Raw genomic sequence first — 14,149 nt, 5'->3', positions numbered from 1 at the left:
GCTAGAAGAAATAAGTCACAAAGAAAATAGGGGTTTTTTCCCACATTAGGATTAAAATAATTCTATTAAGTCAGATTTACTCCTGGAAAAGTTTCTTTTCAGAAAAAAATTTTAGATAGAATTCTGCCTCATTATCACTTGGCATTCAGTTTAACTGCTATCTGGTCACTCCAGAATCAGGTTAGAGACAAACCTAGATGACGTTTTAGCGCATTAATATAACTCTGGATAGAACTAAAACTTGCGGAAGACATTGATGTATAATAAGCAAACTTCCAAAGTTAAGATTGGCCTAATCAGTCCCACTGGCCAGTGCTGTGTTACTGAATCAGACAGTCAGTCTCCATACATACCACTTAGTCTGGGGGGCATGTGTTAATACCATTTCCCAAGTTTTAATCTACTTGAAGATTTTAAAAGTGCTTTTCACAATAGTGCATCATTGTTGAAGTTACAAAAGTGTTGTTAAAATGTTCTGCGTCAAATTATGAGAGATGTTCTCCAAAATTGAACATCTATGTATATTGAGGGAAATATATATAGAAGAAAAATATTGATGAGTAAGAGAAATATTTTAAATTGCAGATTTAAATGGGCCTAAGAATACTTTCTTTTGTTTTACAGGTTATATTAAAAGAGAAAGTAAAAGAACTGAATTTACATGAGGTAAGTTCCTTATAAATAATAGTGTTTTAATTCTTTCCTGAGTTATTTTCTAATGTAAGTATTATGTTGTGGTGTGTTCAAATACCTTTATCTTCAGAAGCTGAAAAAAGTAGGTTTATTTTCATCAGCATAATAGACTATTTGAGGGTGAAATTACATAAAACTTGGTTGCGTGAGGGTTTGAAAAGAGTAGCATCTCATGTTTCTAATGGGGCTGGTGCCGAGGTAAGATTGCATAGCCGCAGGAAGCTGCCCACTGTCCATGCTGTATGAAAAGAGGAAAAATAACAAATTAGTATTCAAGATGAATTTGTATTCATTTCACCCTGGAAAACGTTCTCAGTATTCCCTTCTTATCGGTGGCACAAAAAAGACGCTGATTACTTCCTGGAGCAGAGTAGAGGATGTGGGGCAGACAGGAATAGAGGAGGGGAGGGACGCACGCAGAGGTGTAAGAACCTCAGAATTATCTCGCTCTTGGGTTGTAGGGTTGGTTCCCAGGTGACTTAAGGACAAACCTGACTGAATATCCTATTCTACATTTTTTGTTTTGTTTTATTTTGTTTTAGGCTTTTTGAGACAGGGTCTCGCTTTGTAGCCCAGTCTGGCCTCAAACTCACAGCAATCCTCCTGCTTCAGCCTCCCCAGTGCTGGGATTACAGGCATGCACTACCACATCTGGCTTCCTTTTCTACATTTTAAGACACATTGTCTATAAGAATTCTTGGTATTGTTACTCCTATGTTGCCTCTGACTACAGATGTTCATAATTTTAATTTGTATTGCCCTTTCTCTTCCTGCCTTTCTGAATTTTTGAATTGGTATTTAAAACACAGATTTGGAAAACTGTACATTATAAAGTCTATGTCTTACATGGCCAAAAGTAATGAAGGTACATTGTTAGTGTCTTCCAAGAAAGTTAATTTGTAGAGTTATTTGAGTAATAAAAATAATTATCTATATTATGACTAAACACTTTGAATCATCTGCTCCTTTGGGCATTCTGTGTATTTTTCATCAAAGAATAGAAATTTTTGTTTAACAGCACTTTAGACCTAAACTTTGATTAAACCAGGCATCACTTACTGTTTGATTTTTAACTTTTTCCAAAAATTAATTTTGACACATGGCCAAAATTAATATGACGATATAGAAGGTGATCATTTTTCTAATTGAGGCCTTTTGATAACCATCAGTGAAGCCGGGCGTGGTCTCACACACCTATAATTCCAGCACTTGGGAACCTGAGGCAGGAGGATCATTGTGAGTTTGAAGCTAGCCTGGGCTACAAAGTGAATTCAAGACCAACCTGAACTGCATAGTGCGACCCTGTCTCAAAAAAGACAAAAAAAAAAAAAAAAAAAAATAGTGAAAAGATTAAATTCTGATAGACATTAACATGCTGGGTAACCCAAGTTTGTCAGGCAAAGAACCTTCCGTATTAGTTCGATTCATCACCTGAACAAGCATGGTGTGTTACATCAGACCATGTCAGAGCAGGTATCCCAGTGGCACCCGTCAATTCTGGGTTTGCTGAACCAATTAGCATTATGTTAAATATATAAATCTATTTGGAAGGAAATGGCCTTTACCATACTGAACGCTCTAATCTGTGACTACACTATGTCTTTCCTTTTATTTAGTCATTTATTTGAAGCATTTTTATTAGGTACATACGTTTAGAGTTTTTATGTCTTCTTGATGATTGACTGTTTTATCAAGATTCCTCATCATCCCCAATAATTTTCTTTGCTGTGATGTCTGATATGAATATAGACACTTCAGCTTCCTTTTGATTAATGTTTGCATGGTAAATCTTTTTCAGCCCTTTTGTTTTCAGTCTCCCTGTATAACTATACTGAAGTGAGTTTTCTTATAGATACCATATGGCTGCGTCATAGTTTTTTATTCTACACTGCCTTTTTGTCTGAATGTATCTAGACAAATGTATCAGCTAATAGTATAAAACTCTTAGAAGTAGACACAAGTGTATCAATCTTCATGGCCTTAAGTTAGGCAGTGGATTCTTAGAACACCTAAAGAACAAATAGACCAAGAAATATAGATATATTGAACTCATCGAAATTAAGGGACATCATCAAGAAAGTGAAAAATGCCAGGCATGGTGGAACACACTTGTAATCCCCGCACCTGGGATGGTGAAGAAGCAGAATCACCATGAGTTCAAGGCCAGCCTAGGCTACATAGTGAGTTCAGGACTAGCCTAAACTACATTTTGAGAAGCTGTCTCAAAAAATATTTTTTCATACCTCATATCTAAGAAAGCTCTAGTATCTAGACTATACCAAAAATTCTTAGAACTCCATAATAAAAAGCCATAAAACAAAAAGGTCTGAAAATACTTTCTCCCAGGCTTCTCTTCCTAACAGGATCTTTTGCAAATAATGTTTTTTCAATTTGATGGACTTCAGTTTATCATTTTTTTTTCTTGGTTGCTTGTGCTTTAGATATCACATGCTTTTGATGTGTGTGGATTCACAGTTGCTCCAACATTATGTGTTAAAATGGCCATCCTCCTGTCACTGAAATATCACACCTTTGTCAGATAAGTTGGCTACCTGATAAGTGATTTGTGTCTAAAATATACAAAGAACTCTCATCAGTCAATAATAAAAAGAAAAACAAACCAGCCCCAAAATAGGCAGAAGAATTTGAGTAGACATTTCTCCAAAGAAGAAATACAAATGGCCAGGCATAGTGATGCATGCCTGTAATCCCAGCACTCAGGAGGCTGAGGCAGGAGGATTGCCACAAGTTTGAGGCCAGCCTGGGCAACATAGTGAGTTCAAGGCCAGCCTGAACTTCATGGCAAGACATTATCTCAAAAAATGGAAAGAAGAAAAAAAAAGGGAGGGAGGAAGAAGAAAGAGAGAGAGAGAAAGGAAAGAAAGAAAAAATGGAAAGAAGAAAAAAGGGAGGGAGGAAGAAGAGAGAGAGAAAGGAAAGAAGGAAAGAAAGAAAGAGAGAAAGCAAGAAAGACTGAAAGAAAGAAAAGAAAAGAAAATGGCCAAAAAGTACATCGTGGTTAGTTGCCAGGAAAATGACCACTTCACATCCACTAAGATAACTGTAATCAAAAAGATAATAATTAGGGCCAGGGATATAGCTCAGTGACATAGCACCTGCCTGTCAAGCACGAGGTCCTAAGTTCCATTCTCAGTACCACCGCCCCCTAAAAAAGACAATAATTAATATTGGTGGTGATACGGAAAAATTGGAGCTCACGTACTGCTGGTAAGAATGTAAAACTCTGCAGCCACTTTGGAAATCAATTTGATAGCTCCTCAGAAAGTTAAATATAGAGCCAAACGTGGTGGCACACACCTGTAATCCTGGTACTAAGGCAGGAAGATAGCTGTGAGTTCAAGGCCAGCCTGTGCTATACAGTGAGTTTAATTAAGGCAACCCTGAACTACATAGTGAGACCCTGTCTCAAAAAAAAAAGTTAAATATAGAGTTACTGTATGAGTCAGTAATTCCATTCTTTGGTGTATACCCCAAAGAACTGAAAACAGGGCCTCATATACTTACACACCAGTGTTTACAATACTTTATTATAAATTATCATGCTGCTATATTCGTCACAACAGCCAAAAGATTAAAAACCTTAGTGATCATCAGTAGATGAAAGGATAAACAAAAAGTTGTCTATCTATACAATGGAATATTATTCAACTATAAAAATGAATGAAGTAACTTATGTAATGTCCCCTGAAAATGTTAAACTAAGGGAAAGAAGCTAGGCAAAAAACCAGTATGTTATATAGTTCCGTTTATTTTATTTTTTGAGACATAGTCTCACCATGTAGTTCAAGCTGGCCTTGAACTCACTGTGTAACCCAGGCTGGCCTCAAACACCACAATCCTCCTGTCTCAGTGCTAGGATTACAGGTATGTGCCACCATACCCAGGTAGTATAATTCCATTTATATGGGATGTCTGGAATAGAGAAATCCATCAAGACAGAGAGTAAATTAGGAAGTGACTATGTATGAATATGGGCCCTTTGGGGATAGGAAAATTATACAGTGGTAGTGGGTTAGGAGCTCTGAATATATTTAAGAACTGCTTACTTTTATACTTACTTAAAGTAATTAATAATATAGTATGTGAATTATATCTCAGTTTGTGCTTTTTAAAGATGATGGGGAGCCCTAGTGAAGAAATAATCTGTCTTTGAAATACTGAAAAGTAAAGCTCATTTGCATACTCTGACCTGAAACAAAAGGTATACAATGACTTTGGCCCTTAAAGAACTCCTAGGAAGTCAGATCTGAGGCTTTTGTTTTTTGGTGATCACCCTTAATTTTTGATCTCCTTTACCAATTAACATTCCTGAATTTATCTTATGGTTTAAAAAAAATTATTTAAGGCATCTGTAGTTTTAGAATGTGTTTATTTAGAACATAATAGCACATCATAACTATTATTAGACCCCTTTCAGTTTATGTTTTCAGTTTCTGGGACTTGAACCCCTTGTGGATGCGAGGCACATGCTTGGCACGTGTTCTGCCACTGTATTCTCAGCCCTTTTTATTTTTTTCTTAATGTTGTTGTTGTTAGGCTCTGTTGTCCAGGCTGGACATGAACTTGTTATCCTCCAGCCTCAGTCTCCTGAGGAGTTGGGATTACAAGTGTGTGCCACCATGTCTAGCTACAAGCTCCATTTTGAAAAGACTACAAATATAATTTTGGAAAAATAAGTGAATGAAAATGAGCAATGAGTCCAACTTGTGCTTTGGTGTGGTTAGTACTGAACAGGTCCTCCAAAGCACGGGTCTAAGTCTGTGTCACAAGGTTCAGGTGAAGGCTCTGGAGGGGTACAGGGCCCTGTTGAGTCTAGGATGTGGGAGCATCGTCCTTACACACGGAAAGCTGAGGCCCAAAAGAGACCCTAATACTGAAACTGCTAGCTGCTGCTTTTTATCCAGATTGTTCTTAACTTGCCTCCAGAAACAAAAACATAGGCTTGAAAATAATGCTCACAAAATGGGAGCATTAAGGACAGCTGGTATTGGTGGACTGCCTTTCTGCATCCTTCTACCCTAATCAGATGGCAGTCGTGAGGAGCAGACCAGGGACAGAACTCTGAGGGGTATCAAGAGTGCACAGGCGTACCACTAATGGTGTTCAAACCCAGGCCAACTGTCTGCTCTGTTCTTCCTCCTGCAGTTCTGACCCAACACAGTTGTCCACTGTCCTGCTGGGAAGATTCTGTCTGTGGTCCACCAAGGCCATTGGAAGACCAGCATTCAGGGTGCTGGCCCTGGCATACATTGACCTAGGAAGTTGGGCTGACATGGTAGAGGTTAAGAAAGTGGAGACAGTGAAGCCAGGTCATCAGCAAGAATCAGGGATTGCCCGAACCAGGGCCCCTGGGGATGGACAGAGACACATACAGAGGCATGCAGCCACTGCACAAGAGCCTGGGTTCCATGGTACATCAGGGCAACAGACCTGGGTCCCCAGCCATGCCCAGCTGCTCCCTGACATAGTCACTGCTTTCTGTCTCCATACCTGTAAATGGGCAAATGCGACAGTGCACGGTGTGCAGGGCATTGGTCAGCCTCACGAAGTAGTGTTGGAAACGAGCATCGGACGGGGGAAGAGAAAGCCTCTTTCCAAGCAGCAGAGAGTGAGCAGCTGTTAGAAAGCGATCCTGGCCCTGTCAACATATTTTCTTTTTTTTTTTTTGTCTTTTTGAGACAGGGTCTCACTATGCAGTTCAGGCTGGCCTTGAGCTCACTTTGTAGCCCAGGCTGGTCTCGAACTGGCAATGATCCTCCTGCCTCAACCTCCCGAGTGCTGGGATTATAGGCGTGCGCCACCATGTTTTCATAAATTTTAACGTAATGAACCTTTAATAACTCTTAATTTGACAAAGACACTGACAAAAGGATAGTGCCACAGTAGTAGGAAGCCCTGGAACTACAAGTAACATATTACTTTACTGCAAACTGTTCCACAAAACTGGAGTGAGGATTGCCCAGTGTGCCCTGCAGCAAGCATTTGGGAGCCAGGGCTGCACCTCAGAGCAGACAGAGCCTCTCTAGGGAAGGTAAAGCCTGCATGTGTGACAGGACCCTGACCCTGTCACACATCTCTCCTGTCTGCCTACCGCCTTTGAGCCAGGCAGCAGAACAGTGTGAAACCCTCATTCAGCAGGCTGTGGCTGTGCCAGCCTGTTGCCCTCATGTAAAAGAACTGTGGGACACTGGGACACTGTAAGTCCCTTCACATGGCCTGGGTGAGTACCCAGCAGACCTTTGGCCTCATTTATGACTTTGTCTTTCAGCTCTGTGCAGTGTGTCTAGAAGACTTCAAGCCTCGAGATGAGTTGGGGATTTGTCCATGTAAGCATGCCTTCCACAGAAAGTGAGTATCATTTTAGAACTGCTTATTTAGTGTGATCCAACTTACATCAGCCAAGGTAGTATGGGCCTTGGGGCAATACCAGATGGCTTCACAATTAGTCTATAATGCAGAAAGCTGACGGACCCCTCCGGATGGAATATGTGTACGTGACTTTAGAAAGGACAGGCAGGCAGACCATGACCACCACAGGACAGCTCAGGCAGAGCCGCCCAAGCCCATGCCTCATTGGAGCGCAAGCTGTAAACAGCTGTTTGGCTGGAACTTTCCAATGACAGCTTCCATCTCCTAAATATATTTTAATCAGAACCACAATTACTTTAAATCATAATAAACAGTCTGGATATAAATGGTGGTATGAGACTGCCTCCTCCCCCTTCCTGAAGACATAGTAATATTCCCCCTCTGCATGCAATTTTGTTTTGGATTTATATTAGAAAACTTTATTTTTCCTACTTCCCATCCCCCGCCTCAGTGGACTTTGTTCTTTAAGTAGGGGGCAGCTGAGGGCTCAACCTGTTCACTGTGGCTTCTTGGTATTACCTTGTGGGAAACAGAGGTGCTGGTTCCTCCAGAGGGTGGCAGGCGTTCTCTGCATGTCATGGGGCTCCTTGGGACACACACAACTCCTCACACTTTGGCTCTGGACCACAGATGTGTCTACAAGCCACGGCAACAGCAAGCTGGGGACAGGGGCTGCCATGAGCCTGGGGCTCACAATCCCCTTGTGGCATGTCGTTCTGCAGGTGCCTTATTAAGTGGTTGGAGGTTCGGAAAGTGTGTCCCCTGTGCAACATGCCAGTTCTGCAGCTGGCGCAGTTGCACAGTAAGCAGGACCATGGACCCCCGCAGGGCCCCCTCCCCGGAGCAGAGAACATTGTATAGCTCACTGCACGGACCAGACTGTTGCTGGATGAGACATCTGCGTGGAGCCGGGAGGAACACAAGCAGTCTCTGTCTCGGCTGCTCTCTACCTGGGGCACCAGCTGCCATTTCCTTTGCCTCATGGAGAACTCTTGGGCCAGCCAGGCTGAGAACCCAGGCATCTGGGTCTTGTGACAATCAAGGCAATCTGACACCACCCCATGAGAGAGAAGAGAAGTGGATAAGCCTGCAGGTTTGATTCCAGAAACTCTGTGATCTCTTGCTAACTCCATTACGCTGTCTACCAGACACTTACCTCCATGTCAAGGTGAATCTTTATTAGGCAGAAGGGAAGATGAACACAGGTGTTAGAGAAGGGAGCTGAGAAAAGGTCTCTAAGTCCACACACCGCCCTAAGGATGGTTAAGCTTCTGTGCAGACCCCAAAAACCTCCTGGTACCCCTGAGCCAAGTAAAACCAGCGGTTATGCCAGCCGAAGCACAACCTGCCAGTAGCTCGCGAGGCAGTGCCCGTAAGGCTTGTGTCCCTCTGATGAGGTCACACTGCAACCCAAGGGCTTCAGGTGCAACAGAGTGCAGTCCTCTCACCACCAGCTCAGCTCACTCCAGGTTCACAGTACTTGCTGTCAAACCTAGTAAGCTGAAGGCTTGGAAAGGCCTGACCAGAAGTCATTTCCTCTGATCATTTCCTCTCCTTTTCACCAGTGAGGCTCGTTAGGAGCCCACACTGTCCCTGTGTGACCTGGGGGCCCCAGAGTGTCGTGCAGTGTCCTTGTAGCTGTTGTTTGTGGAGGACCACCATGAGCCCCTCAGGTGGCCCCAGAGAGGAGCACCTTTCTGAGAAAAGCTGATCTGCCTGGCCCTTCTAGATGAAGATGCTGAACCCTTTACCTCTCCCTTTTCCCTCTATTCTTTGCTCTTACCCTGTTTCTACTTAAAATGCCTGCCAGTGACTTTTAAGTTTATCCCATATAAGATCCTATGTAAGTCAGAAGCCTGAAGCCAGTGATCCACTCAGAATTGTAACCGGGTCCAGCCCCTCCTCCACTGGTGTGTGCCTCAGTATTTGGACTTGGATCGCTGACTGCAAGTGTCTTTATAGGAGAGAAATGCATGCTGCTCTGTGGCTCTTTCTGTCCTGCTTTTGTAGAAATGATTCAGCCCACTAGAGCCTGCAAACACTGTAAATCAGCCATGTAAAGCAGCAGCGAGTGACAGAAAACATTCTTTTCCACAGCCTGCTCTCCCCCTCATCACAGGAGTGCTTCCTCAATGCCTCGGCAACCGCTTTGCTCTGCTCCATCCCACAGGTGTGAGTGGGAAGTTTTTCACCGGAAGTACAGTCTGCGTGACATGGAAAGAGGATGGAGGGGCTTGCTGCTCTGCTCCTGGCATGTCTCCGGGAATTTTTTTCCGGAGTCCAGCCTCTACTCTCTTGGAACGAGAGCAAACCTGTCCTTGGTCAGGTGGCTGAGGTCAGATGAGGAGGAAAATTCCCATTTGCCTAGAAAAGTGCTGAGCAGAATCCAGTTTGGAAAATTACTAATCCAGCCGGTCAGAATTGGAGTTTCCTATGGGCGACCTATTTGTGGTATGCCAACTGGCCTGCTTCCTAAACAGGGCAAGAGAAGTATGAACTATTTTTATACGAGCGCCTTAGCCTGTTTGGCCCCGTGAGAACTCTGTACACGCTCACCCTCCTTTTGTGTTGTTTCTAGCATGATTGCACTGAATGCTACAACACCCAGTTTACAGTGAACTGTTTTCAGTGACCAATGTCAGAAGTGGCTTGCTTCTGACCTCACCTAGCATGTACCATTTTCCACAGCAGCCTTGGGACAGATGTCCTTTTCTAGAGGGGCTCCAACAGAAAGGAGAATTTTTTCCTTCAAGGGAGGAATGTCCATGATCTATACAAACTATTGCCACTTTGCCAATCCTTCCTTCTAAAGGATTCTAGCATTTGTTACAGCCCTTTTGTCCCTGTGCATGGGAACTAAGGACACAGCCTCACCAAGTCCCTGCCTTTACAGAGGCAGAATAAGTGACCTCACTGCATCAGAGCTCCAGGCAGGTGGAGACAATTGGTGCCAGACTGGACCTCAGGCAGGGGGCCTGGATTGTCGGGCTGTGCTCTTCAGTGGGCCCCACCTTAGGGTCTACTTGACCAGACAAGGTGTCACTAACCTCACTTTCTCCACACTTATGGATGTGGAGTGCTTCAAAGAAGGCATTCCTCCTACTAGAACTGGCTAGAGCTGAAGATGTACTCCTCCTCAGTTGTCTCCTCCTTGTGCGTGGCGGCCTACAGTGGTAGGTGGCAGGCCCAGTATCATTCAGAGCAGTTCTGACAGCTCTTAGCCACACAACCCCCGTGTTTGCTCCCCACATCTGCCCCTTCCCCACCACCAAGCCAGGCCTTTCTTGTGCATCTATAGCAATGGCCATGCAAACAGCAGACCCTTTCATTAATGTCATCTCTTTATTCAGATTAAAATCACGTTTTTTGTTTTTTTTTTTTTATCTGAAGGACACTCCATCCAGATTTTTTTAAAAAAATTATGTAGGAAAAACAGAATGATGTACAGATCCCTTTATATTCTCTTTGCTCAGGCCCAAACCCGTGGGGAGGCTGCCCTTTCCACATCCATGAGCTGCTGGTGACCTTTTGTCAAACATGTGGATACATGGGGACTCTAGGCAGCTCTTGGACCACTGGATGGTGTACTTTGTCATAGCGTCTTAAGCAGCTCACTGTGTGCCATGGGTTAGTGGAGCAAACTCCTGGCTGGATTCCGTCGTGGCTAAATCATTATCTGGTTGTTGCGAGGGCCACAACTCAACTGGCTGTAGAAACCAGGGACAAATGCAGTCTCATTTGATTCCCAGTTGGGTCAGCATCTGCTGCTTTTCTTTGCCCAGTCCAATTTGGTTAGGCCTGTCCCTGGCAGGTAAGGTCCTTGTGGCCTGTGCTTGTCTAGCCAGGGAAAAGGGGAAGACAAAAATGGCCAGCTGAGGACAAGGGGCCTCTGAGGTCTGGACTGAGGAATACAGGGAAGCTCCTACCACTAGCAATGTTGTTCTTGACAAGACTTGACTAGTGAAGACCCTTTTCATAGCCCTACTCCAAAGCACATCATCTCCATGGCCTGATCCTGCTCTTCTCTGAAAGACAGTAACTACTTTGAGAGACCTTTTAGGGATGATGAAATGATGCACAGCAAAGGACCCCAGAGATCTAGGCACAAGCACTTGCAGTGATATGAATCAGCCCCTTGGAACTCACCCTGTGCCTTTCTGCAGGTCAGCCCCTCAAAGCCCCATTTCCTTACCCACCCACCCCCCCAGGGATGTAGTGACAGTAACTGGACAGCCTCGTGGGAGGATTAGCTTAAGAGTGCTAATGGGGCCTCAGTCAGGGTACTGATACTACATAGCAGCATCTGAAGCTTCCTGAGCTGCAGGGACCTTGTTCCCAACCTTTCTTCTCCTGACCTTCCTTGGTCACCTCCATCTGCCTCTGCCCACAGAGCACACTAATTTGGTTGCTTAGTGCTGTCTTCCTTTATCTTTTGAGTAGTCCCTACAAAAGTGCGCATATTATATAGTTGAGTCTTCCTTGTTGTCCTCACCCCATGACCACCATTAGTTTATTCCTTGTGTATCCTTCCAGAGTCTGCACACAGACTCACACATACATATGTAATCTTTCTCCCTTTTTGTTCACAAGAGGCAGGAATTCAAGAGACAGTCCTATTCATGGAGATAAAACCATCCAGAAGTCAGAACATCTGTAAAACAAGAGGCCTGAGAGGGTGTTTTTGCAATGACATTCCCTTTGAATAAGGCTCTTTTCTACTTTATTACATTCTGGAATTCTGGTTTCCTGTACAAAAAAGAAACTGCAATCCTTCCCTTCCTCCAAATGCCCCGCTAATCCCAAAGTACCACCAGTTTCGTTTTCCACACTAGCCCTGAGCAGCCGTGCAGGTGTCCCAACAAGCTGCCACCCCTCCCCCTTGCCAGCCGCTCCTGAAGGACCAGGAGTGTCCCATAGTGATGTCCAGCTGACTGTCATGGTCTCTTGGGTGAGTGCCAATGTTTCTGAGGCAGGGGTTTGAAACCAGGCTTCTGTCTTGTGGGACAGGTGTCTCTTGCTGTTCTTCACCACCATGGCTACACTTGCATGTCCATATGTGAGCTCCCAGATTGGCTGCTTTTCCCAAGATCTTTAAGTGCATTCAGAAGCAAGTGCTTCCTACTGAATTTCCCCCTTGCTGAACTAACTTTCCATCTGACAATAGAATCTGTACCACTAGTAGTTTTTTTCCATTTTTTTGTTTTGTTTTCGCTTTTTGTTTGTCTTGAGACAGGGTCTCACTATTCAGTTGTCTGGCCTTGAACTCACTTTGTAGCCCAGCTGGTTTCGAACTTGCAACAATCCTCCTGCCTCAGCCTCCCGAGTGCTGGGATTACAGGACTGCGCCACCACACCTGGCTTCCAGTTCATTTTTGCCCTTAAAGGAGATTAAAGTTAAAACAGCTCCTTCCAGGCAGCCTTCATGGAAAAGGCAGATGTATCTCGCTCCCCAACAACCACCCAGTGTTGGCCATCACCTGCCTCTCTGCCACCTAGAGCAGCCACCCAGTGGGCTAAAATGTACAGCAGGGCCCACCCCGACCTGTGACTTGAAATTCTGTGCAAACTCCACACCAGGGCACTTGTGGAATCTCTGACCCAACTGATTTTAGTATCCTCCCTTGGAGCTGATAGTAATTTCCTAAAAGAGATACAGGTCTAAATTGTGGAATTTGCAGGTGATAACTAGAAAATACCAGGTCTTGGCTCTTTAGTGGGAATGGCAGGAGAAAACTAAAGGCTTGTTCAGTACATGTTTTTGTGACTCAGCCCAAATTGTTGCATGATACAAATCTTTTTATTCCACTTTTAGACCAAACATCAGCACTCTTGGCTTACCAGTCCAGACCTCTGGCCTGTGGCTGTGCCATCAGAGAATACCCTTGCTGCTTCACAGACACGGTGACCCAGAACATGGGCACACCAGAGCTGGGAGGCTTGCTTGTACTTTGCTGGAACTCTTCTCAGCTCCTTAGGCCAGGTCCAGTCTGGAAGGTCTGTATCTGGCCCTGCTGTGCACTGCTTCTCTCCGTCCATGTCCCTCCTTGGCCCAGCTAACACAGGCAAGGGCAGGGTGGCCAGTGTTAGCAAGTCCCTCCTGGTGACAACCTATCTTTCAAGCTCCTGGCTAGGAAGGGGGCACTTTAGTCTTGCAGTTTAGCCCTTTGGGGTTTATTCACTAGATATTATAACTCCTTCAAAAAAAAAATGTTTATGAAATGCTGTGCTTCAGATTTCATAGACGTATTTGTAAACTAAGAATTCTGCAGCAGAATATTTTTAAACATTCGCAGTTTTTTGTAAGCTATATTTTTGTATATTTAATTGCTATTTTAAAATTTTAATGTTTTTGCTAATCACTTGTTTAAAAATAAAACATGCATGTAATTGATTCAAACACATGTAAATAAAAAGCTGATTTTGAAAATCCTTCACTCTGAGCATGTATCTTCCAACTCAGTATCACGTACACTCAAGGCAGACTGGCCAAACTTGGTAACTGAAGATGAGGGGTTCTGATCAGTGGAGCACCATGACCTGCCCCCTTCTGTTAGGTATGGGACACTGCTAGGGGACAGGGAGTGGTGGCAAGAGTGTGAGGCCTTTCAAGGGAGACAGAGAGGCCTCCAGTGCAGGCTACAGTGGAAGCCTATGCCTTTCCACCCACCCCGGCTCGGCTCTGAAGGCACAGCTGGGCATAGACAAGCAGCCTCCTGCCGTGAATGCCAGCACTCAAGGTCACCTCTAGTAAGAGGGCCAAGCTTTGTCCCTCAGTGGCCCACATAACACCAGGACTTGCCTTCCATTCAGCCGCTGGGCAGCCTTATAACCCCTTCATCCAGATGCTAGGGAGCACCCTGCCCTCGGGTGCTGGAGCCTGGCCTGGTTTTCTCAACCTTTCTTTTACTGCCTATCACTTCGTTTTTTAAATCTCACCTGTATGGAGATCATCCTCAGCATTGTTTCCCACACTCAAAATCCACCTGCCACTTCCGTATCTCAAAATGAAACAGCCCAAACCCAGGACACCCTCCAGCTCCCTCCCATCCAGCCAACACAGCCCAAG

The 14,149-nt window shown here is 44.3% G+C and overlaps 1 protein-coding gene across 1 annotated transcript in view; it reads left to right on the top strand.

The window, feature by feature from the left end:
- Rnf24 (ring finger protein 24) overlaps window positions 1–12,341 on the top strand; it is a 60,508-nt gene extending 48,167 nt beyond the window's left edge. The window contains exons 4-6 of the mRNA XM_005380811.2: window positions 625–666; window positions 6,983–7,062; window positions 7,806–12,341. Of these exons, the coding sequence (XP_005380868.1) occupies window positions 625–666; window positions 6,983–7,062; window positions 7,806–7,944 (261 nt within the window). The 3' untranslated portion in view covers window positions 7,945–12,341. The remainder of the gene's footprint in view (window positions 1–624; window positions 667–6,982; window positions 7,063–7,805) is intronic.
- Window positions 12,342–14,149: the final 1,808 nt, after the last annotated feature.

The sequence above is a fragment of the Chinchilla lanigera genome, unplaced genomic scaffold, assembly GCF_000276665.1.
Source record: "Chinchilla lanigera isolate Chin_1 unplaced genomic scaffold, ChiLan1.0 scaffold00014, whole genome shotgun sequence".
NCBI classification, from domain to species: Eukaryota; Metazoa; Chordata; class Mammalia; order Rodentia; family Chinchillidae; genus Chinchilla; species Chinchilla lanigera.
Note: the sequence above shows the minus strand (reverse complement) of the source record. Positions and strands in the feature narration are given on the sequence as shown.